A 21921-nucleotide genomic window follows, 5' to 3' on the forward strand; every position below is an offset into this window, starting at 1 on the left:
GATCGGATTATACAGACAGAACTAGATGGTAGAAAGAAGACTATACATCTCAACTCGCAAGAGATAGAAAATTACTGTTCCTATATCCTGTATACATCTTTGACGCACTGCAATAAAGTACAGAAAAAGGAAAGGACAAAAAAAGAAAAAATCTTCACTAAGAACTACAAAACTTTACCAGGAACCTTGTAAACTATGCAACCGAGAAGCCAATGAATCAATTATGAAGAGGGTTTGGTCCTCCGGGAACTGTTCTATGTGAAACTCTGTAATTTGGATCATCTCCATTTCTTGATTCTCCGGGAGCTGGCACATGGGAATTCCAGGAGATTTGTGATTGGACCTCCCTGGTGAATCTTTCTTCTTTGGTTTTGTAAGTGAATTCATGGATGCTGCGGCCACTTGAGAGCTGGCTGAGAGTAAGCATCATCACCATGATGAACATAAATGAGATTGCAGGATATTGGATTGCCATGATTGTGACTGTGCTATAGTGTGAGATGAAGCAGAAGACTTAGCAGAAGCAAACGAAGCAGTTTAATTGTTCACTAATTCAGAAGGACGAAGTCACACTGAATATGGCATCATTTCAACGGAACCTGTGGTCTATATAACTTCCAAACTAGAAAACACTAACTTGACTCTATTGCCCTTTACTGTGAATCTTGGACATTTGTGCATCACCCTATGCTGTTCAAAAGGCTATTAAATGGCCGAACTTATGGCTACCAAAACGCTTCAAACTATACACAGTAGTGTTTTTTTTTATTTGTACGGTTTTTGTGTATTTTTTAGGCGTCCTCAAAACACATGAACCCTATGGTAAAGATTAATCACGAAACTAGCAAATCAGCACTACCTACGATGGAAATGGAAAGCCCAAGTACTGCTCTATTCAAAACACAGTATTATTATGACTGATCTATTTATTAAGCTTGAACTCAGGACGTCTGAACATTTATTTATTATAACCATGTATGAGTTATAGAGAATACATGTTGGATAAACCAATCAATGTAAAAGGCATTTCTTCAGCTGAATGAAACATTTTAAACCTTAAGGATAGTGCATGCAGGGTTAAATGATACATTATTATCTTTCTACCAACTACATTTTTCTGAATGTTTAAGGCCAAATATGCGTACAAATAACCAATCTATAATAGTCATTTTGCATATAATGGAGTGCCAAGCAGAATAAGATTTCTTGCAGGAATGGTTTGGTGGGTTGACTTGTATCATTAGGAATCCTAAGCTTTCAATCCCCATTCCCATTTGATTTTCATAAACTGATTAGCGATCCATTATTAATCGTTCTTTCAAACCTGACGTGCAAATGAACACACCTACACGTGCCACCGATCTTGCGCCAGCAAGCGATCCACATGTCCTTTTTTTTTTTTTTTTTTTCGTTTCTCTCTTTTTTCTTTTTCTTGAGAAGGGGGCTGGGGAGGTGGTGGTCTGTAGAGGTAAATGACTTGCATTATCAAAGCCAAGATCCTTTTCTTTGTAATTCCCATTTTGTTGGTATTACTGTTCTTTTCTCTCTGAGTTTTAATAATAGAATGAATCAGAGGAGGATTGGTAAATGACAAATTATGAGTCAACAACAAACCAGAGAAGCATCTTTTGGAAGAGCCTCTTGGTGCCTTTTTCTTGTTTTGTTATATAGATTGAATTTGGTTGGGACTGATAATTTTAGAGACGACATATTATTTCTTGCCAAGGGAAGTAAACTACACCAATATTCTAACATTTTTCTTTCCATTTTCGCAAGATGAAGTGAATAATTTTCTTGTCAATTCTACTGTCAAGAAAGTTGATCTTTCTAAAGTTTCATCAGAACTTTCTGCTATATATATATATTCGTGTATGCCTTTTCTTTTTCTTTTTTTCTAACTAGTCCATTTATTTTCCTTGGATCAAATTACAGAGAGGAATCTCACTAGTATTTATTTTCCTTTTCGCATTGCACGAATGGCATCTTCCTATGGTGGGGTAGGGAATAAGGAGCAAAATGATACTCTGAACTATTATTAGTCACTAAAACATGCGCACCTTCATTGGGTGGAGTGACCATGCCGTTTCCTGATTCGATATCCAGAGTCAAAAGAACTTTTGTTCAATTAAGTTAGGAGAAATGTAGTTGAAAGGAAATAATTGAGAAGATTGCTTGTTTGACTAAAGCCTGAAGTTTATCTCCAATACGTCTGCTTAAAAAAGCTGTAGGATACTGTAATAAGACTATGCTAAATTAGCAACCAAAAAAAATAAAAAAAAAAGATCATAACGATACAGTAAACTATAATTATATATGGCCTTATTAAAAATTCAGTATTTAAGGGGTGTTGGTCGTATTTTTACGAGATACTGCTATTCTTCATCCTCAAACTAGCTAGGACTCACTTTCTTGCATCCATTTTTGCCACTGCTAAAACGCCTTGTTAGTTAATAATTCCCATTAGTGAAGTAAAACATGTTGCAGTGATTTTATATACCGTGAACTTTCAAGAATTTGGCTTGCATACTCTTGTAGCTAGGAGTATTTCTTTCGTTTTAGTGCTTTTTCTTTTGTTCTTTTCAGATTCTTTACTAGTTATTTCAATCATGCATGGAAACTCCAATCAAGAGTACAACTAAAATAATCTCTAACTGAAAGACTATCTTGGTTCAAGGATAGTAGTATAATTATAGTGACTTCTAGTGCAGCACAACCTGACATTATAATTTAGCCAAAAAAAAGAAAAAGCACACCAACACTACTTGTAGCCAAATAAAGGTCGGGGCTGCATAATCCCAAAAGGTTGTATTGCAGCACTCACAAAATTAACAGAAAGAGTCTAGGAAAATCAAAATGTACAACGATATGCACCAGAGGTGGACAAGAACTACAAAAGGAAGCTCAAAAGTTAATTGGCAGCGGAGTTGCCATGGTTGAGGCGGGACATGTGCCGCATTCTCCCGTATAGCAAATATGATAAACTGAAAGTCTGGAAGTGTTCCGCAGGAATCTTGGCTCGCACATTATTGCCGGACCAGGACCAGTGTGGCGATAAAAGGGCACATCAATCTTGCGAACGCAAATGTAGAGTTCATCGAGATCTTGCATCATGTTTAGTAGTGATTGCACTCCATCTCTGGTGACAAAAGCACACCGAAAACTTAGTTTCTTCAACCCCGGTATATGCCTCCCTATGAGCACAGCAATTCGATTATTGAAAAAGCATCCGCAAATTTTGATCTCTGTCAAGAGTGGACATCTTTCACCAACAATGCTGAAGATATTGACGTGAGGACGACCGAAAAATGAAATGTCCAGACGTTCAAGCATTGTCCAACATCTGAAGGCGGTTGCTAAGCCTCGCTCTGTCGTCCTGACTGGAATATGCAGCAAAAGCTCTTGCAAATTTGGGCACCTGCAGTCATGATCGATGGTGAATTTCATCTTTGATCACTAGCTTAAAAAAAAAAAATATATATATATATATATATATATATATATATATATATATATATATATATATATATATATTACAAGGGTAAATTCTTCTTCTGGACCTTAAACTATAGGCTTTCTTCCACACTCACTTCCTCAAATACTAAATTTACGTTACTCCAGTACATTCGCATCATTAAAACTAATAAAATAGTAGGCAGACAAGTAATGCTCAAAGTAAAAGACAGAATATTCTGTTAATTATGATGATTCAATGAATGATTTTACTAAAGTTGGACAGACGTATTTCATACTTTAGGGCACGAAATATTGTCTAAAATTCAAGTTTAAGAATTACAAGGGAAGCTTGTCTGTATATAATTTAAGGGTCCAGAGTAAAATTTACCCATATATGTAAAAGAACAGGAAAAAAAAAAAACAAATACAATTCTGCACAAGCTAATGTAAATGGTTTAAGTACCTCTCGGCTGCATAAGTCAGGTGTGTATCCTCGACCTCAAAATCGATATCAAAAACCAATTTGGTCAATTTAGGGCCACCTAAATGAATGCCCCGCCGAAAGATGAGCTCAAGTTGAGATCTCCAACCTTGCTGCTGGTAGTCTTGGGATTTTCTGTATTCAGAGATGTCCAAAGTACTGGAGAAAACAGCAGCCGAGCATGCCCTCCTCCAGGAGCTACAGACCCTGGAAACGTTCAGCATTCTGTCCATTATACTTACCAAGGCAAAAATGCGCAACAGAATGTCATGTGGCATGTCGGACCAGCCGGTTGCCTTGCTCTTGGAAAGTCGCTTGCCGTCCATAGCAGGATGTCGGCCGAGAGCCTACATGCACAAGATCATACAAACCGTAAAATGATGTGATCGATTAGTGTTTGACAAAAAGAAACCTTGCATTTTAGAGATGCATGCCATGATTTAGCTCAATCAATACGTGATCTGGCCATGAATGCCTATATGGAACTTGCATTATATTTTCCAATCTTGAGCTGATCTAAAAATCTATTTGCACTTGGGAGGTTAGAAAACAAGACTGAATCTTGATAATGAGTTTACAGTTTTCATTACGCACTAGTACTTGTAAGAAGGAAAAAAAAAGTGATATGAAGCACCACAAAATTGCCTGTAAATTTTTTAACTCTTACGAGTTTTTATGGTTTAAGGGGAAGAAATTATCGATTTGCAGTTGAATATCTGGATAGAAACTTGACCTTTTGTTTAATAAACAAAACAAAGGGCCCACAAACTATTCCCTGGTTGCTTTAAATCAACAACTTACAGTAAAGTAGTGAAAACTGAAAGGGGATTTTAAAAAGTAATTTCGTTCTAGAATTCTTAATTTGAGATCTCATCAACAGCATTTTAGCTAGGATTGCCTCCGTCATGCTTTGCCAATATGCTAATTACCCAATTCAGAAAAGAAATAAACCGCAGGAACGCAAAATTTATGACTGGTTTTGTACGAGTCCACAGGTGTCCTTCTAGTTTTTCTTTCTTTTATTTTTTTTTTCTTTTTGAAGATCAAATTAAAAGGAGATATCCTTGTTTCTCTTTTTTGAGGAGGTAATATTAGAACGAGAGACTTTGGGTAAAGAGCAACCAGAAAAAGCTAAACAAAATATAAGAGAAACTGATACAAATACAGTAGACAACGTGAAATTAAGGAAAACGTACGATTCAGTTACCTTGGGAAATCGGAATGCTGGAATTAATCCTGTTTTGAAGACCCTGAAGAAAGCCTCGATCCTGAGCACTGGAAATGTTGTAAAGTCTTGGCAATTCAGAAAAGAGAAGGGAAGCAATGGAAGAGGTGAATGCACTCTAAAGTAAAGAGGTGAATGTACTCTGAGCAGTTTTTGCCTGAATTGGAGATTGAGTTGCCTACGTATATTGTTTGTTTTTTACTTTCCTTTTTTCACACCAAATCATAATATTTATGGATTTGTTAGCCGTTTTGTTTCGTTCTGGTGACTATCATAACACGTGGTTGGGTTTTTTCTTTTCTCTTAAATGACTCCTGTTCATTTAAAAGCATGCAAAAGACTTCTGTTCATTTAAAAGCAAGTGTGTGTGTGTGTGTATATATATATATATATATAAGTGAAAATCGAAAAAAAAAATGCACCATTTCTCAAATTAGAACATTGTTTGATTGGCTAAATTCCCATTAGAAATGATTAGCCATGGCTCCGGTCCGGTTCAATGCCAGGTTTGACTTTGTCAAGAAACCGGTCAAAAATCGGTTGGACCGCGAAACCGCTGAACCGGCTTTGAACCGATTATTTCCGGTTTTTGAGTTTTCCTTTCTTTTTTTTTTTTTTTTTTTTTTTTTCCAAAATGTAGTTACCAAGATTCGAGCTCAAGACCTTTGTAATAGAAGACCAATGTAGTAACCGTTGCACTATCACATCTTGTTAGTTTTTTTCGATAACTTATTTATATAAAACAAACACTCATATTTCTTTTGTTCCATTTTTTTTACAAAATATCATCCTTTCATGACTCTTTTTTTTTAATCATCAATACACACACACACACACTCTCTCTCTCTCTCTATCATCTTTTCTTTTGCCACTTATTTTTAATCAAATCTCTTTATTTTTAATTTATTGATGTTTTCTTCCATATTTTAATTTTGTTTTTGTCCATTAAATTTAAAAAAGTTAAAAAAGAATTATTTTTCTTTAACCCAATTTATTTAATACCACAACCACTCACTTTTATCTCATTTTTTGTTTCTTATCAAATTTGCATTTCTATTTTCAATTCTCTTGATTTTCTTAGAACTCCAAACTTCCTTTTTTAAATTGTAAATTTAAATTCCAAAATGTAAATTAAAATTTAAGTTCACAATGTCTAAATTCTCATAGACGTGAATTTTGTATAATTTCAAATATTGTGATATTTTTGGATTATATTTAAGATTTTTTTGGTAGATGTAATTGAAATTGAGATAAAATTTATTTGTTTTAACTTATAATTTAAAAATTTTATTTTTAAAAATTCAAGTTATTCAAAAATAGTAAACTTTTCATCATATAAAGTATTAAATTATCCATTACATGTCTTATTTTGTGCACATATATATTTATATAAATTATTTTTTAAAAAATTTATTGAACCGAGGTTGAACCGGTCCGACCGGTTGAATCTCGACCCTTTCACTTCACCGGTTCGATTAACGGTCCGGTTTTTAAAACATTGGTTTGAAGTAAAAATCCCTCTTATGATTGGCTAAATTCCACTTTTGATCATTAAACTATAGATACAAATCCCCTTTAGTTTTTAATTAAACCAAAATTTTATACGATTTACACTCTTAAAGTATGAAACTCATCTCACTTTAATTCTTAAATTTGAATTTTGAACACTTTACCCTTCAAAATATGAAACTCATACCATTTTAGTCCTTAAACTTTGACTACACTTGCATATGATTTTTTACTTTCGACAATTTCATGGTAGTGAAGTGTCTAAATTTTAAAGTTAAAAACTAAAGTGTGATAAATTTCATGCTCTAGTGAATAAAGTATCCAAAGTTGAAATTTGAGGAGTAAAGTGGAAGAGTGTCTATAGTTTAAGGGTCCAAAGTGAAATTTATCTGAAAACACCATTAAGTTTTTTAGCCATAAGATTTACCTGTTCTTTTTTTTTTTTTTTTTTGCATGTGTTTCTTCCATCATTAGGCCATTGGCCATTAGCTACCCAATTTGATTAATCACATTTACTCTTTGGATTAAAAACATGTTGGCATATTAAATCAATACTCAAAATTAGAAATTTTCATTTTATTATTTAGTAGTGTTTTAGTCAATTTAGGGTTTTAGTAATTTTATTAAAGTCAAATTATGGTAGTTTTATTGTTTAGGAGTTAGTATCTTATCAGAAAATTTCTTATGAGTGTAAGACTTGTTTATGAAATCATCAAGTTTATAAATAGGGAGTCATATTATTGTGTTTAGTTGAAAAGAGTGAAGGATTGAGAGTTTTCTTTTTATTATGTGATTAATAGATTATTGTTGATATTATTTCTCTTCTCTTACACATATTCTTATGTGTGTAAATTGCCTCCCCATATATATTGATTTTATGAAATATATCTCCCATAATTTTTTTTTGAATTTTTGAATTCTACATCTGGTATCAGAACCTTAAATTCAAAAAATTGATCCCAGGGTGCCTCTAAACATTGAAGAATTGACCTGATTACGAGAGTTGATTATGAGTGTTTTCCGCTCTTAGAGTTAGAGCATAAAATTGCTGCAAAAAAATTAGTTGATCGAGTTAGACCACAAGGTTGGTGATGAAGTGTCATTGATTGTGGATATTACGATAGAGATCGGAGGAGAATCCTATAAGTGAATTGTGATTATGAAAATCACAAAGTGAATTGTCATTAAGTTGACATCAAATTGGAGATGAAAACAGTCTATCCAGAAACATAGATTATTTTCGCAAATGAAAAATAAGTTGAGTGACAAGATAAATCTATTCAGGTGCATGAAATATTGCAGCAGTAAAAATCAAGGGAGATTATTGATCATGATAGTGGTGAATCTGATTCAACAGAGAGCTTGATTTAAGGGAGACAATATTGGCATATTAAATCACGGCTCAAAATTAGAAATTTTCATATTATTATTTAGTAGTGTTTTAGTAATTTTGTTGGAGTCAAGTTATGGTAGTTTTATTATTTAGAAATTAGTATCTTATTAAAAAAATTTTTATGGTTGTAAGACTTATTTATGAAGTCATCTAGTCTAAAAATAGGGAGTCATATTATTGTATTTAGTTTAAAAAAAAGTGAAGGATTGAGAGTTTTGTTCTTATTATATGATTAATAGATTATTGTTAATATTATTCTTCTTCTTCCACGCATATTCTTATGTGTGTAAATTGTCTCTTCATATACATTGATTTTATGAAATATATCTCCCATATATTTTTGTTAGAATTTTTGGATTTTACAAAACATATATTTAGATAGTAAGGTTAAACTCAAGACAGTTTGCGTTATAGTTGGTATTTTCAAACACCCAAAGCAGGGAGTCTGTTGATTGAAAACTCTGAAAACGATACGACCCTTAACAAGGTCTCCTGCAGAAACGCATACATATATATATTTATTTAGAAGCCGAGAAGGCTAGAACTATAAATGGATCTCAAACAACATTCGATGGTGGAGGTCCCATGCTGGAGGCCGGACAAGAGCTGCATTCTCCCGCGTAACAAACGTGATAAACTCGAAGCCTGGAAGCCTTGCTGAGCACTCTTGGATCACGCATGATTGCTGGACGAAACACGCCAGTAACAGGAGCTACATACTCGACCTTCTGGATGGATATGTAAAGCTCCTCAAGGTCTTGCAGTCCGTCCAATACTGCAACTGCCGCATCTTTTGAGACCATTTTGCATTGTAGCCTTAGCACCTTCAAGTGGGGTATGAATTGTGATGCGATCTGGGCTGTTTCTTGGGAGACAAAAGGCGCATGGACTTTAAGCTCAGTGAAGTTGGGGCAGTTCTGGCCGATCGCCTTGAAGATGTTGACATGGGAGAGGAGGGAATTGAATGAAATGGACATAGATTGGAGGTTTGTCCAGGATTCGAATGCAGTTCTCAGGCCTCTGGATGTTGCCCGGTATGGCCACAGCAGCCCCAGACACATCAAGTTTGGGCACCTGTAAAATTGTAATATGAGCATTTGCCAAAAACAGGAAAAACAAGTGTACTAATCACACACTTTCTTATGTAGCTAGATTAAAATGCACGCAATAATCCAGATCGAGCAAAGATATAAAAATGGCTAGAACATTTGTTCATGTAAGAGTAAGACTACCTTTTGGCTGCCCGAGTAAGAATTTTATCGTTCACCTCCAATATGGAATCAATAATCAGCGTGGTCAAATTTTCACCTGCCAGATTAACACCGCAGATGAGAATGACCATAAGTCGAGTTCTTCCACGACGAGTCTTGGTGTCCATTTCGTTTCTGATTTCACTAGTGTCGAGAGTACTCGAGAGAATTTTGTGGGAGCAGGCCGAGCGCCAGGAGTGACAGACGGCAGAGACGTTCAGGATCCTGTCCATCACGCTGACTAGGGCAAAAATCTTCAAGAGCATGTCGGTTTGCAGCTTGGACCAGTCACGAAAGTTTTCACCCGCTTCCTCGGTGGTGCGGCTTGCCACGGCGCTGTTTTCCATCTTCCTGAATGAAGATTTTGGATAACAAATTGATGAGAATGTGATACAGTAATAAGCAGACAGATTTCGAGAAGCAATGAAGCATATATATATATATATTTGTCATGAAAAGAGAAGAATGAGAAATCATTTCAGATGTGACATGAAGCTCAAATCTCAAATGGTAAAAACGAATTTTCATAGAGAAATGGCTACATTGGATGGATGATATGTTCCACAATGATAATAATAATCCCCCCAAATATACTGAAGAGATGATGAAAACCATTAATACAAGACTAAATCATGAAAATGAGTTCATAAATGTTTTGTAACTCTAATTTTGTTGCTATAACACACACACACACACAAAAGAAAGAAAAAGAAACTCTAATTTAGAGAATTTATTGAGAGAATTTTAAACCTTAGATTCCTTCCTGGCTCTGTCAAGATGATAACTATCCAATAAGGAAAGAGATTATATAACGGAAACAAAATTTAAAGTATTAATTGTGGGAAGATATCCAAGTCTGCAACCACTACATGGTATATGAATGAGAATTAATGTTAAAACTCCAAAAAAAAAAAAAGCCCATTTCAAATTCATGGAAGATTTCAGGGATTTAAATGCCTGCTTGTACACATACACACCATGCAATTCCACAACTTGGAAACTTACCAATTCTCAATCAATGGCAGGAAAATTTCCCATCTAACATATTGTCTTATTTACTTCTTTATAATCTCTTAAGATTAAAAAAAAAAAAAAAAAGTAGGTCATGCACTTGAAAAATATTCGTGCACATAAAATGTATCAAATATTCGGTGAGATTTTTTTTTTTCTTTTGGGGAGGACCAATTTAAAAGTCAAAGGGTGACACTTTTATTTCGTTTTATTTGATAAACAAATATTGCAATAAAGACCTTGAAAAAACAATCAATGGCAGGAAAGAGAAAAAAGTAAAAGGAAATCATACGAATAAACTAGTCAACAACAAAGAAAAATCAAGACACATTTACCTTTGGATAACTAGGTAGAGGGTTTAGAAAGATCGGCCTGCAGAAAATACATTAATTTACTTTAGAAAAATGATGTGTTCTTTCACATTTAATTTATGAATACGCCATAGAAAATGGATCATCTCGATCCAGCGTTTTTTCTTATTTTTATTTAAACTAATAAAAGGAACTAAAATGGATTTATTTCGTGCTTTTCTCCTAACTCAATTTGGACACGATATCATACAATAGATCGCATGCGATAAGAATTTGGCACAATTTACGTACAGGTATGAAAACTTCGACTTTCTGCGGCTCAATTAATTCTCCCTATTATAACATCACAAGAAGGAGAATGTTAACAAGCAGAGCTATGGCACTTCGTAGCTAGCCAGTCCTGGAAAAGACAACCGTCACAAGAATTGCTGAAAATTCAGTCTTGATGAAACATTGCCTCGTGAAAATCTTCAACTTATGAAATTGGCAAAATACATGACATCCTTCTCAAGTTGAAACCCTCAACATTTTTTGTTCCAAAACCTAACCAAATTTTTTGTCAATTTGAAAATTAGACATTTCAACAAATAGGGTCTTTGCTAGACACAAAGTAATTCTTTTTTTTTTTTTTTGGTAATCATTTGAAGAATAACTAGACATATAAAACGTTCGATTTGCTTTTCTGCACTGACCGGAACAGGTAATGGTATGTATGATTTTGCTTGTTGGTTTTGTTTGTAAAAATTTGGGGGTCATAACATTTGATTGAAGGGAAAAGATGAGATATAGATTATACCAAGTGAAGAAAAGATATTAACATCAAATTTTCAGAGATCATATCATACCTTCAAACACTTAGTCGGAGGATGTAAGAAGTGGCAGTGAATTCAGAACAATGTATGTCACTTGTGACCAAAAGCTCTGTGTTATATAGGAAGGCGGCCTGAATTCGTACTCATGGGACATATTAAATGTACGAGTAATTTCTTGTATGACGTTTGTGTACAGCATATGCGTTCTTTCCATGAGAAAATATTTAGTTGGGAGATGATGCTTCGATTGTCTCTGATGAATGAGCTAGCAAACAAATGGCATGCAATCCAGTTCATTAGTGACAAGGAAGTTGCCCTGTGCACTGTAGATTATATGTTGCTGGTTTTTAAAATTTTTCTTGCTTAAATCTTGGTTACCTTACCTAGGTTGAGTTTTAAAGGTTTAGAAGCTAACTTATTTTGTAACCACTTTAATTCTAAAGATATGTAATGAATGTACTTGGTGTAAAGTTTTCAAATAGATATCCTTTCAGACTATTTATTTGTCATCAATATTTTTCTCATGCACATAATTTTGTTAATATCAGCTGTGAGATGACATATTTACACACTGATACTTTTCTTGTTTTTCTACCATAATCTATTTTATGTTCTCTGGATTTTTTTCTTATAGAGTCGAAGGTGCCATCGCTTGAAGAATAATTGTAGATAAATAGTTCATCCTGTAACTAATCGAGTACGCTAATGACCACCACCTGCCAATGCCATACCCTTGCCCTTGAGAAGGAAGCTGACGAAAGGAAAGGAAAGCAAAGGAAGAAGAACATACAAGCAATTAGCTGAAAATCATCAAGGCATTCAGTCTTGATGCCACTTTCAATTGAACACGGCAAAATATATCATGCTTTACAGATGTCAAATGAAATCACAAGAGTGAGCGAACTCATTTTTGTATTCGAATGCCAGGAACATCTTTTAAGCCCATCTTCAACGCTGTTTTTCTAAAGAGGGCAGGAGGCTTCTGTAATCCTATTGACTTGCAAAATTCGTTGGCTAACTCAGCAAGGGTCGTCTTGTCTCTGCCTATTTCCCTGATGGAGTTATAATAGCCCAGCCAAGCATGATAAGCAGCTTCTTTGACGCCATGGTCGATCTTTGTCAGACATGCTTCAATCTACAAATACCAGAAAATTGGCATCAGGGGACTCTTGCAAATACATAAGAATGAACAGTCCAAATTGAAATAGTGCACCAATACAACATAAGTAAAATCTTTAAAGTAACTAGTTGATTGCAGACCTTTACATTCACGTCAGGATCTAATTGCGGTGAAGAGCATTTCTCCAGGGGAAGATCTCTTACGTCATCCAGAAAGTAATCCTCCCAAGGTGCAAGTAAAAGGATGCCTTCTCCTTCTTTGCCTTCCCGTCCAGTTCTTCCAAGACGATGTATATATTGTTCTCTATCTGATGGAAGACCAACCTAAATATGCAATCACACAGATTATTACACAGAAGTGAGATCGTTTCAAGTATTTAATGCAGCAAAAAAAAAAAAAAATGAAACTGAAACATGTTGCTCATCAAACTTTCACCATAGCCCTATATGAACATCCACTCTCCCACTAAACGTGACCAAAAACAGGAAAAAGAAGAAAAAATAATGAATAGAAATACAACTTAAAAAAAAAAAAAAAAACTCATTTTCTGAACTTCTTGTTACGCAGGACATGCAACATTCAACATCGTCCTGACTCATAATGGAAAGCCTGCCAACTTGTCATCCTTTATATCTAAAGCAAAAATTGGATATTCCAGTTACACACTTCCCCAATTTAAATTCGAGCTTACTGCCTGTCTAAAAGGGAAACAGCTAAAAATTGGTCATGTGCTACTCAAAACAGACTGTACCAGCAATTGGTTAAGCGATTTGAATGGCAAATCATCCTTCTACCTGTACATTGATGATATGACTGGGTAATGGACTTAAAATGTTTCCTCTATTTCTAAGATAGAACAGCATAACTTCAAATAAAGAAGTTAGAACAAGACAAAATCTCAAAATTTTCTTTCTTTTAAACTATTCAATTGTTGGATGATGCTTAAATTTATATCAAATAGTGAGGATTTGATCAAGCACAAGAAATCAGGAGGCGTTGGTGTACAGTTTAATAGTAAATTACTGAATAACAGCACCCACTTGAATGACCAATGTGACATCAGGATAGTTCATTCCGCGAGCTGAAACATCTGATGTAATGAGAATCAATCGTTTAGCTTCCTTGAATTCATCAGAAATCCGAGTCCTGTAGATTTGAGGTTTTCTCGAGTGTATCTCCCTCACATCCATCTTCATCTCTCTTAAAAGTGCATACATGAGGGATGTCATCATTGCTGTTGTACAGAAAACAATAACCTGGGCAGATTTGAATCATCATTAGTGCAGAAGCAAAGATCCAAATGCAGAACATAAAAATCTCATTTGTTTGTTTTTGCCCCCCCCCTACCCCCCCCCCCCCCCAAAACAAAAACAAAAAAGAGAAGAAAATAAGAAAGAATGTGCCTAGAGGACAACAAAGACCAATAATGCATGACATCCTCAAATCCCCATTATTACCTTATAATCAGGCACATTGGAGATGTGTCCCTGCATAAGATTGTATACAATTTCGAGATGCTGTTCATGTGGTGCAACAAGATAAGATTGCTTTACCTAATTGAGAAGACAAAAAAAGAATTAATAGAAAGTTCCTTGGACTTTCTCATCCAATAGAAATAGCATTAATTAGTAAGGTGCTATGACGACTAAAATTCGAATTCACATGTCAACACCACTGAAACTGTCAACTTTGATGGGCTATAACCTTGTAGAGAATCCTGAGGTTGTTAGACCTCTACTTGAAATATTTCAAATTTCATGAAAATTGGAATTTAAGGTAATTCTCAGCACTGTGTCACCTTGGGATGTGTTTCCAAGCTATAGCCGACTGTATCCATGTATGCATGTTCTCTTTTTAAAACAAGAAGTGATATTCGACGAACCTGTGATTTGAAGAAAGTCAAATTCATGGGTAAAGATGTATATGAGAACTTTCTACTCTCAAAAGCTTAAACTTCAGCTAATCCATAAGGAGTACGAAACTTTTCTTAAGCTTGCATGGATAGGGTAAGCAAGGGTAGCTTCAATGCAAAATTGTGAAGCAGAAAATCAGTGCTTCACAAAGTCTTCAGCGAGGAACAAGTAGAAACTAACCTCCCTCGGAATTGTGGCTGAAAACAGTAAAGACTGTCTCTTTCGAGGTAAACAATCCACGATTTTCTCCATGTCTTTCCTGAAACCAAGGTCCAACAAATGGTCTGCTTCATCAAGGATAAGCATCTTCAATCCCATTAAGCGCAAAGAGAATCCAGACTTGTTCTCTATATGATCCAACAATCTGCCAGGAGTTGCAACTATAATCTGCATAGCAACATGCATTAAAAAGAAGCAATTGGGCTTCTGAACGTCATAAACTGCGTAAAAGTATGCATTAACAAGAAGCAAGAGCTCTTTTAAACTTCAGTTTTAGAGAGAGAGAGAGGAAGCGGAAGAGATGAGAGGCTCTACTGATAGAAAAGTTCATGCACTTCGAACAACAAAGGTCCCCAGATGTTGCAAAAGATCCTTGTACCTGACATGGCTCTGACTCCAAGCGTCTCTGATCAACTTTAAAGCGTGTTCCTCCAATTAGTGTCTGCACGCCAATGCCATCATGGTACTTCAGCAGTACAGTAGCTTCTGCAGCTATTTGGCTTGCAAGTTCTCGTGTTGGACAGAGAATGAGAACGTATACTGGAGTGGTCCGTTGGTTCGTGCTGTTGCTTGACGCCTTTATAACTGTTTCAATAGCAGGAAGCTGTTTTTATTTAATAAGAGGAACAGAAATATACAAGCATTGAACGCCAGAAAAAAGGGTATGAGAACAAAATCAAAGGGACTAGTAATATACCAAAAATGCAGCACTTTTTCCAGTTCCAGTTCTAGCTTTAACCAAAGCATCATTGCCTGTTCACAGCAGTGTGTAAATATTATGGAAGAAACATGGGCACTGTAGAATTTATGAAGAGAGAAGCCATAAGCAAATTGCCATTATAGCAATCATTTGCGTGACTTGATTTAGAAGAACCTACCAAATATGGAAATTGACTCAAAGAATTCAGCTTTTATATTCCCATCAAACAAAAGAACGATGTAACAACTACAGCATCCTATTTATGGGGAGAACTAGCTATTACGTCGATTCCTTCCGTTAATTACAATGACATCTATGGTCATCAAAGAAATCTACATTGTTAATAAACTAGAATATAAAAGGTTGATTCATAAAGGCAGTAGGTTAGGATAGATGCTTAACTGTTTTTGCATGCCTACCTTGAAGGCAAGTGGAAAGTGTAGCCTCCTGAACCCTGGTCATTTGCACATAACCCGCTGCATTGAGTGCCTTGACTGTCAAAGGAGAGATGTCATACTCATCAAACCTAACAACAAAAAGCCCCCCACAACATTACAAAAAAAAATAAAATGTTGACATGAGATTTCTATTCACAAAGAAAACTCTAAAATAGTGACACGCTTAGCAATCACAAATTTGACCTTCACACCTTTTGGAACTATATATTGTCTCCTCTTCACTTTTTCCCTCTCCACGCTGCTTCTCCAAACTCCTCTTAACAACCTCCCTACGAATCATCTCCACCTGCTGTGACAAATCATCCTCTTGTTCCAAAGCATTCAAGGGCACTCGCTTCTTCTTTATCTTCACATCATACTTCCCTAATGCAGCACTGCTTGCATTTCTCCTCCCATTACCCCAACTTCTCCTGTCTTCAGCAGTCTTATCCTCATCATCACTATCATTTTTATAATAATCATCATCATCACTTTCATCATCTGATGAATTTATCACATTCCTGTTGGTGTGAAATCTCGGCCACCTCACTCTCCCGCTACCTCTAGAGCTAACCAAACTCCCCTTAGAATCTGAGCCTTCCTTGCTTTTTGACCTCTGGTTTCTAGCAAAACTTTCTCCTTTGTTACTAATTGTATCCACAGAATAACACCTCACTCTCGACAAACCATCCATATTCACCGAAATCTGACTTCCATGATCACACATTAGGTCCAATCCCCCCTTCATCAATCCCGCTGTGTAACTCGAAATGCGCCTACTAATTAACCAATTATTCGAGTTCATCAAAAATCCATGTCCACAATAACCCGTTAAATTATATCCCAATCCCACTGAACCCAAAGCACCACCGCTCGAAAACTTTCGAGCCGTCGAAGAAAGATCACCCAAAGACTTCGGATTTCTACTTTCATCAGCACTACAATTATCAGCAAAAGCAGATTTTCTCGAAATTAATTTCCGTAAATCAATGGGCTCACCAATAACTCTCTTATTTGCCATTTCTCGAGGCGCCGGAGCTCTAATCGGGCCATCAGCTTCATTCCACAAATCCTCAGCACCTTCTTTCATGAACCGATCAGCCAGAGCTTTAATATGTTCTTGAGGCGATACCGGGCCATAATTGGGTCCGGGCTGATCCGGGTGGGAAACAGAATTGGGCTTCTGGGAAGCAGCAGAGAGTTTAGCCCTGATTTCAGAACGGATACGGGCCTGGTAAATTTGCTTTTCGTGATCGAGGAGGCGTTTTTCTTTTTCTCTGGCCTTCTTCTCGTGCATGCGCTTCCACTGCCATTTGTTTAATCCTCCGGGAAATGTCCGGGGGCCTCCGCCCATGAAGCGGAGGAAAGCGAGGCTGTGGTGAAGAGATGGCGGGGGCTTTGGACGCCTGCGAAGGAAAATGGAAGAGGAATGCATTTCTTGAATTGAATATAGTGAGTGACGGGGGGAGGTTTTAGGGTTTAAGGCAGGATGTGACGAATTTTGGTGGCGGGTTTATACCGTAGTAGTGGGGTTTTATTTTAAGGGTCGACGAGATATACGTGCCAACTTTTCTGTCGATTTAGGTAATTCAAGGAAGAGTTAGGGGTGGAAGAAAACAAATCTCTTTAAATTCGACTCCTTCGAGAAAAACTTGCTTGAGATTGGATTAAATTCCCATTAAGCAAAATTGGAAATTAAAGTATGCATTTGACTCGATGAATATTAAGTTAACACCTTCCCTCAATTTCACATTTTACATTTACAATAATTAACTGCTTGTATGTAGGACATCCAAATTTGTAAAGAAATTTTTATAGCAACCTATAGGCTCCTCGGCTTAAAAGACAAAATATACAACATTAGAAAAGCTAATAACCTATGGAAATTCATGAAAATTAAAGTCCTAACTTCAAATCTCCACAGTTGCTGCATGCTAGGGAAAAATTTACTCGAATTTCTTCTTCTTTGTTGTTTGGAGGAGGCTGTGGAAGATTTTATTTACATTGCTGCTTTATGAATCAATTAGAATGAGAAAATAATAATAATGCGTATCAAATCCGAGTGCACAAATTTGCATATTAGTTGACTTTTGGAAGACGACAACGGAAACATTTCGTAGTGTGTTTGGATGGTAGATTATTTGAGATGATTTTTTCAAAAAATAAAAATAAAAATACTGTAGTATATATTTTTTTAATGTGATGTACGTGAGATAAAAGGATTGTTAAGAAGTATAATATTGATTATGCAAGTAAATAAATTTTGATAAATAATTCACTATTCAAACAGGCATATATTATTATCAGAATGATATATCTCTGTTAATCTTGAATTGAGAAATAGACTCTAGTTATTATGTTCCTTGTAAGTTGATTTTTCTTTACAAACTACTAAAAACTGGATACAACAGCTGTTACTTAAGAGGGCTTGGTGAGGGAAACTTGTTTCTTGTGTGCAGCAACGTAATTCATAGTTCATACTAGCAAGGAATGATGAGTTATAAGTACAGATTATTGCCTTGCTCGTTTGATAAATTTCAGTCCAGATTGATGACCAAAGGACGTTTCCAACAAATTAATGCTTTCAGGTTGCAGCTGTTAAGAGGACCTAACAGAGGACTTGGTCTAGAGATATGCAGGCAATTAGCTTGAAAGGGGTTTTTCTGCGGTCATGAAGTTGTTGATTTCATTCAACCGCCTCTGGTTCTTCTAGTCTTAGCATCTCATAAGCTTGATTTGCTATATAGAGACAGCATTCAGTTCAATGTAACTGGATAGAAGATCAATTGGACATTGATAATTTGGCGACGTTCATCAAGAATCAATAATATGTTTTTAATAGTTTCTGGAACGTTAAATGCAATTTTAGGTGCAGAATTGACAAATTTTTCGATTGTTTTGCAGGTTAATAGTGCTGAAGTGGGCTAAGTTATTGTGGACTTGGAAGCCTTTCACTTCCCAATTAGTGTCCTCTACAATTTCTTAATCCCTTTGACAGAAATCTTTCTCGATCCTCTTGGCCAGCAATTGAGAATGCTCCTATTAAACTAACTGCATCACTCGATGTTCTTTCCACAGCATTTGATTACTGCTATAACAAGGTTCAATCGGATGCTACTCTGCCTCAGATTAGAAGCAAATAAAAAGGGAATGTCGCTGAATTTTCCCTTCTGTGCAGGCTAAAGGCAATGAAGACGCATTACTATTGGCAAACAGAGGAGATGCCCGAGGCACTCCTCTCTTACTTACCTTCCACATTATTAAGTTTCAGGAAAAATTGTTGATTTATCTGCAAACACAGGAAAATTCAAGGCATACAATTGCATTTTTACCTAGAACATAAGAGTAGAAGCAGATCATGTAATGAAGCACATTGCACTAAAATAGTCTCTCCTACGTTGTATAGAAATTTCTCCAATACGAAGAAATCATGCAGGAAAATCTGATCACCTCAATTTCAGCCCTGCTGATATTACCTCAGAGGTAGCTATTCCATCTTCTTGGCAGTCATACAAAATATTTACACGCACCAAGGTATGCATCATCCTCATTCACGGACTTGTGTCAGACAAGAAAATAAGCAAAATCTTGCTCCTATTAGCTTGAGTCCTCAACAACGAATTGCACTTTTACTGAAGTCAATTCCCAGGGAAAGCAATAGGGAATTCCCTCAAAAGAGACAGGACAAATGCAATATTACCCCAATTTCCGCAGAACTTCAAGAATAATTCTTTGGAATCAAAATATTGGCCAGTTATGGATCGGCCTACATATTCTCAAAAGCAACTCTAAATGCCTACATAATGTTCTATAAATGGAGATTTGTAACTTCTAAAATGATCATTTAAGCTCAAGGAGCTAGTTTGATTCTATAAAATTACCTTTACTGTTCATTTTTCTGCATGCAAACCTACAATGGACGGAAATCCCAGTAGAATCAAATCCATAATTGCACATACGAGCAAAATATACTATTTATATGATAAACCTGTATCACGAGGCAAAAAGTATGAACTATCAATGAGCAAGCCCCTTCATCATTAGGCCATCAATTTTTTCCTCCAAGATGGTCACTCTTCATCATCAAGCAATCAATAAACAACCTCATCGGAAACGGCAGTATTCACATTCAGAATGAACAGAGTCAGTAGAGAAAAAAATACTCCGCATGCCACATTCAAGGGCTCAGACCACCAAATACAATTGCAACAAGCTACTTTCTCAGGCAATTTCCACAAACAGATATCCAAAGATCCCATTTCTTGAGAAAGATAAACAAGAGTACAATGCAAGAACAATTGCAATAGTTCATAAAGTTTGTCATCATTCATACTAGAATTAGACTATGAAAATAAAAACAGGGGATTTAGGGGGATTTCTTGGAAATGAAACTAGCACAAGAGATCCAACAAAGAAGACTACCATAACTAAAAATTCTCCAACCATCTTCTCCTGCACAAGCAAAAAAACTACCAATACTATCTTAGCTTCCCCTAGCTAAATCCCTAAACAATCCATAACCGAAAGGAATATTCAACCCTTAATCTTCTCAAGAATGTCAGAAACAACCTTATCCATGTCAAGGGCCTTCATGGGGGTAAAGGGCCTCTTCATCTCCAGAAGACTGATAAACTTCTCACCATTTTCACCTTCCTCCCTGATCTCAAAGCAACCCCTTCTTGGCTTCTCTGGGTTCAGAATCACATTAACCCCACCATCAAGACCTTTCTCCAGCCCATCTTTCACCTGCAAAGCCCTTGTCTTAAATGAGTTACACTGCTTGCAATGCTCCACTATTATCGTCTTCTTGGAGCCATCAACAACGTCGCCCTTGGTTTCTTCTGCCTTCTCTGCTTCTTGTTTTGGCTTGGATGGGACAAGTTTAGCCTTCTTCTTCTTGGGGTTTTCTGGAATTGTCTTGGCCCTCTTTTTGGGGGTTTCTGGGATAGGTTCTGCTTGTCTAGTTGAACTGCGAGTCACCCTTGTCGAGGGCTCCACAGTTGTCTTTTTCCTGGGCGCCATGGATTTTTGCCGAAGAAGTCGAGAAGAAAAGCAGAAAAGGTCCAAGGGAAGAAGAAGATGAAGTGAATAATTTCTTGAAAAAGTGTATCGGCTTTACAATTTTGAGACGTGAAGAGAATTTTTATGATTATCCAATTGGGCTAAAATTGTCAAAATGGTCCCTCATGTTCTTAGGGAATTCTTTTGCTCGCCCTTTACAATGAAGCGAACCATCTTAATCCCTTCCAAATTTCGAGTGTGTTTGGATATTAGACTATTTTGGATAATTTTTTACAAAAAAAAAAAATACCGTAGTACACTTTTGCTATGGTATATATGTCATAAAATATGATTTAAAAATATATAAATGATACAAACGAATAAATTTTTGCAAATAATATAGCATTCTGACATCCTAATTCGATGCACTTATTTGACGCATCTTTCCATCTGCTTGTACCGATACAAATTAGTAAATAATTCATGGATAAAAGCTAGAGAAGTTCTTATAATAAGTTTGACTTATGAAAGACAAAATTAACTTCAAAATGTTTTTCTTTAGTTCTGAATATATTTTACTTTAACCCACTATTTAGATTTTTTAACAAAATTATGTGATTTGATAAATGATCAAATGCCAATTGAACCTAATTGTCTCCCAAAAAGAAGAATGTGTTTGTTGTACACATTCATCAAGGTCAATTGATATGTGACCAAAGTACTAAAATTGAGATATGAGATGCACCAAATTATTTCATTTTAAGCGAAAGAGACTGGAATTCTGAAATTGATCTTTTAAGAAACTTTTTTTTTTTGGGGTGTTTTTGGGGGGGGGGGGGGTGTTAATTTTAGAGGTCTTTTGGTTATATAGTTGCAATTGAGTCTTCTGTGGGAATGCTCAGCTTTTGATATTGATGGGTTGGATGGGTTTTTGGATAATATATTGTATATTGTACGATCCAGGCGTGGGCTCATTTGTGCCATGTGTAGGTAAGACAATAGGGGGAGCAAATAGGCAAGATGTCTATCCCGCGCTTTTGGACGGCTAGGATTGATCTGGGAAGAGCCACAGTGGGAAGGATTTAG

General features: G+C 36.0%; 4 protein-coding genes across 7 annotated transcripts; all 4 read right to left on the reverse strand.

Annotated features, from left to right (window-relative positions):
- Window positions 1-2664: 2664 nt before the first annotated feature.
- LOC113706661 (F-box/LRR-repeat protein At3g48880) lies at window positions 2665-5312 on the reverse strand. Its single transcript, XM_027228593.2, has 3 exons — window positions 5142-5312; window positions 3917-4281; window positions 2665-3415 (listed from the first exon to the last, which is right to left on the reverse strand). Exons 2-3 carry the CDS (start codon window positions 4258-4260, stop codon window positions 2902-2904), a joined length of 858 nt encoding a protein of 285 aa, XP_027084394.1. The 5' UTR covers window positions 4261-4281; window positions 5142-5312; the 3' UTR covers window positions 2665-2901.
- A 3306-nt stretch (window positions 5313-8618) lies between these two features.
- Window positions 8619-9658, reverse strand: LOC113706234 (F-box/LRR-repeat protein At3g48880). The gene is made up of 2 exons (XM_027228117.2): window positions 9294-9658; window positions 8619-9135 (listed from the first exon to the last, which is right to left on the reverse strand). The coding sequence occupies exons 1-2, from the start codon at window positions 9656-9658 to the stop codon at window positions 8619-8621; spliced, it is 882 nt and encodes a 293-aa protein (XP_027083918.1).
- Window positions 9659-12241: 2583 nt separating this feature from the next.
- LOC113707483 (probable DEAD-box ATP-dependent RNA helicase 48) lies at window positions 12242-17367 on the reverse strand. 4 transcript variants are annotated; one of them, XM_027229834.2, is made up of 10 exons: window positions 16047-17367; window positions 15799-15923; window positions 15395-15450; window positions 15077-15301; window positions 14659-14865; window positions 14364-14447; window positions 14023-14118; window positions 13606-13821; window positions 12706-12888; window positions 12242-12580 (listed from the first exon to the last, which is right to left on the reverse strand). In XM_027229834.2, exons 1-10 carry the CDS (start codon window positions 17267-17269, stop codon window positions 12350-12352), a joined length of 2646 nt encoding a protein of 881 aa, XP_027085635.1. In that variant the 5' UTR covers window positions 17270-17367; the 3' UTR covers window positions 12242-12349. The 4 variants fall into 4 exon arrangements, with proteins under 4 accessions (XP_027085635.1, XP_027085636.1, XP_071919638.1 ...); XM_027229835.2 differs by having other exon boundaries at window positions 15817-15923; window positions 16047-17366; XM_072063537.1 differs by lacking the exon at window positions 14364-14447.
- Window positions 17368-20063: 2696 nt separating this feature from the next.
- On the reverse strand, window positions 20064-20941 carry LOC113705686 (uncharacterized). Its single transcript, XM_027227602.2, has one exon. The coding sequence runs from the start codon at window positions 20854-20856 to the stop codon at window positions 20368-20370; it is 489 nt and encodes a 162-aa protein (XP_027083403.1). The 5' UTR covers window positions 20857-20941; the 3' UTR covers window positions 20064-20367.
- Window positions 20942-21921: the final 980 nt, after the last annotated feature.

This window comes from Coffea arabica, chromosome 8c (genome assembly GCF_036785885.1).
Source record: "Coffea arabica cultivar ET-39 chromosome 8c, Coffea Arabica ET-39 HiFi, whole genome shotgun sequence".
In the NCBI taxonomy this organism is placed as follows: domain Eukaryota; kingdom Viridiplantae; phylum Streptophyta; class Magnoliopsida; order Gentianales; family Rubiaceae; genus Coffea; species Coffea arabica.

Coding starts and splice junctions, on each gene's coding strand:
- LOC113706661 (XM_027228593.2), bottom strand. CDS start 4,260: ATGGACGGCAAGCGACTTTCCAAGAGCAAGGCAACCGGCTGGTCCGAC. Junction 3,416..3,916: donor CTGACTTATGCAGCCGAGAG/GTACTTAAACCA, acceptor TCATGACTGCAG/GTGCCCAAATTTGCAAGAGC.
- LOC113706234 (XM_027228117.2), bottom strand. CDS start 9,658: ATGGAAAACAGCGCCGTGGCAAGCCGCACCACCGAGGAAGCGGGTGAA. Junction 9,136..9,293: donor CTTACTCGGGCAGCCAAAAG/GTAGTCTTACTC, acceptor ACAATTTTACAG/GTGCCCAAACTTGATGTGTC.
- LOC113707483 (XM_027229834.2), bottom strand. CDS start 17,269: ATGCATTCCTCTTCCATTTTCCTTCGCAGGCGTCCAAAGCCCCCGCCA. Junction 12,889..13,605: donor ATGTCACATTGGTCATTCAA/GTGGGTGCTGTT, acceptor TTGCATATTTAG/GTTGGTCTTCCATCAGATAG. Junction 12,581..12,705: donor ATCCTGACGTGAATGTAAAG/GTCTGCAATCAA, acceptor TGGTATTTGTAG/ATTGAAGCATGTCTGACAAA.
- LOC113705686 (XM_027227602.2), bottom strand. CDS start 20,856: ATGGCGCCCAGGAAAAAGACAACTGTGGAGCCCTCGACAAGGGTGACT.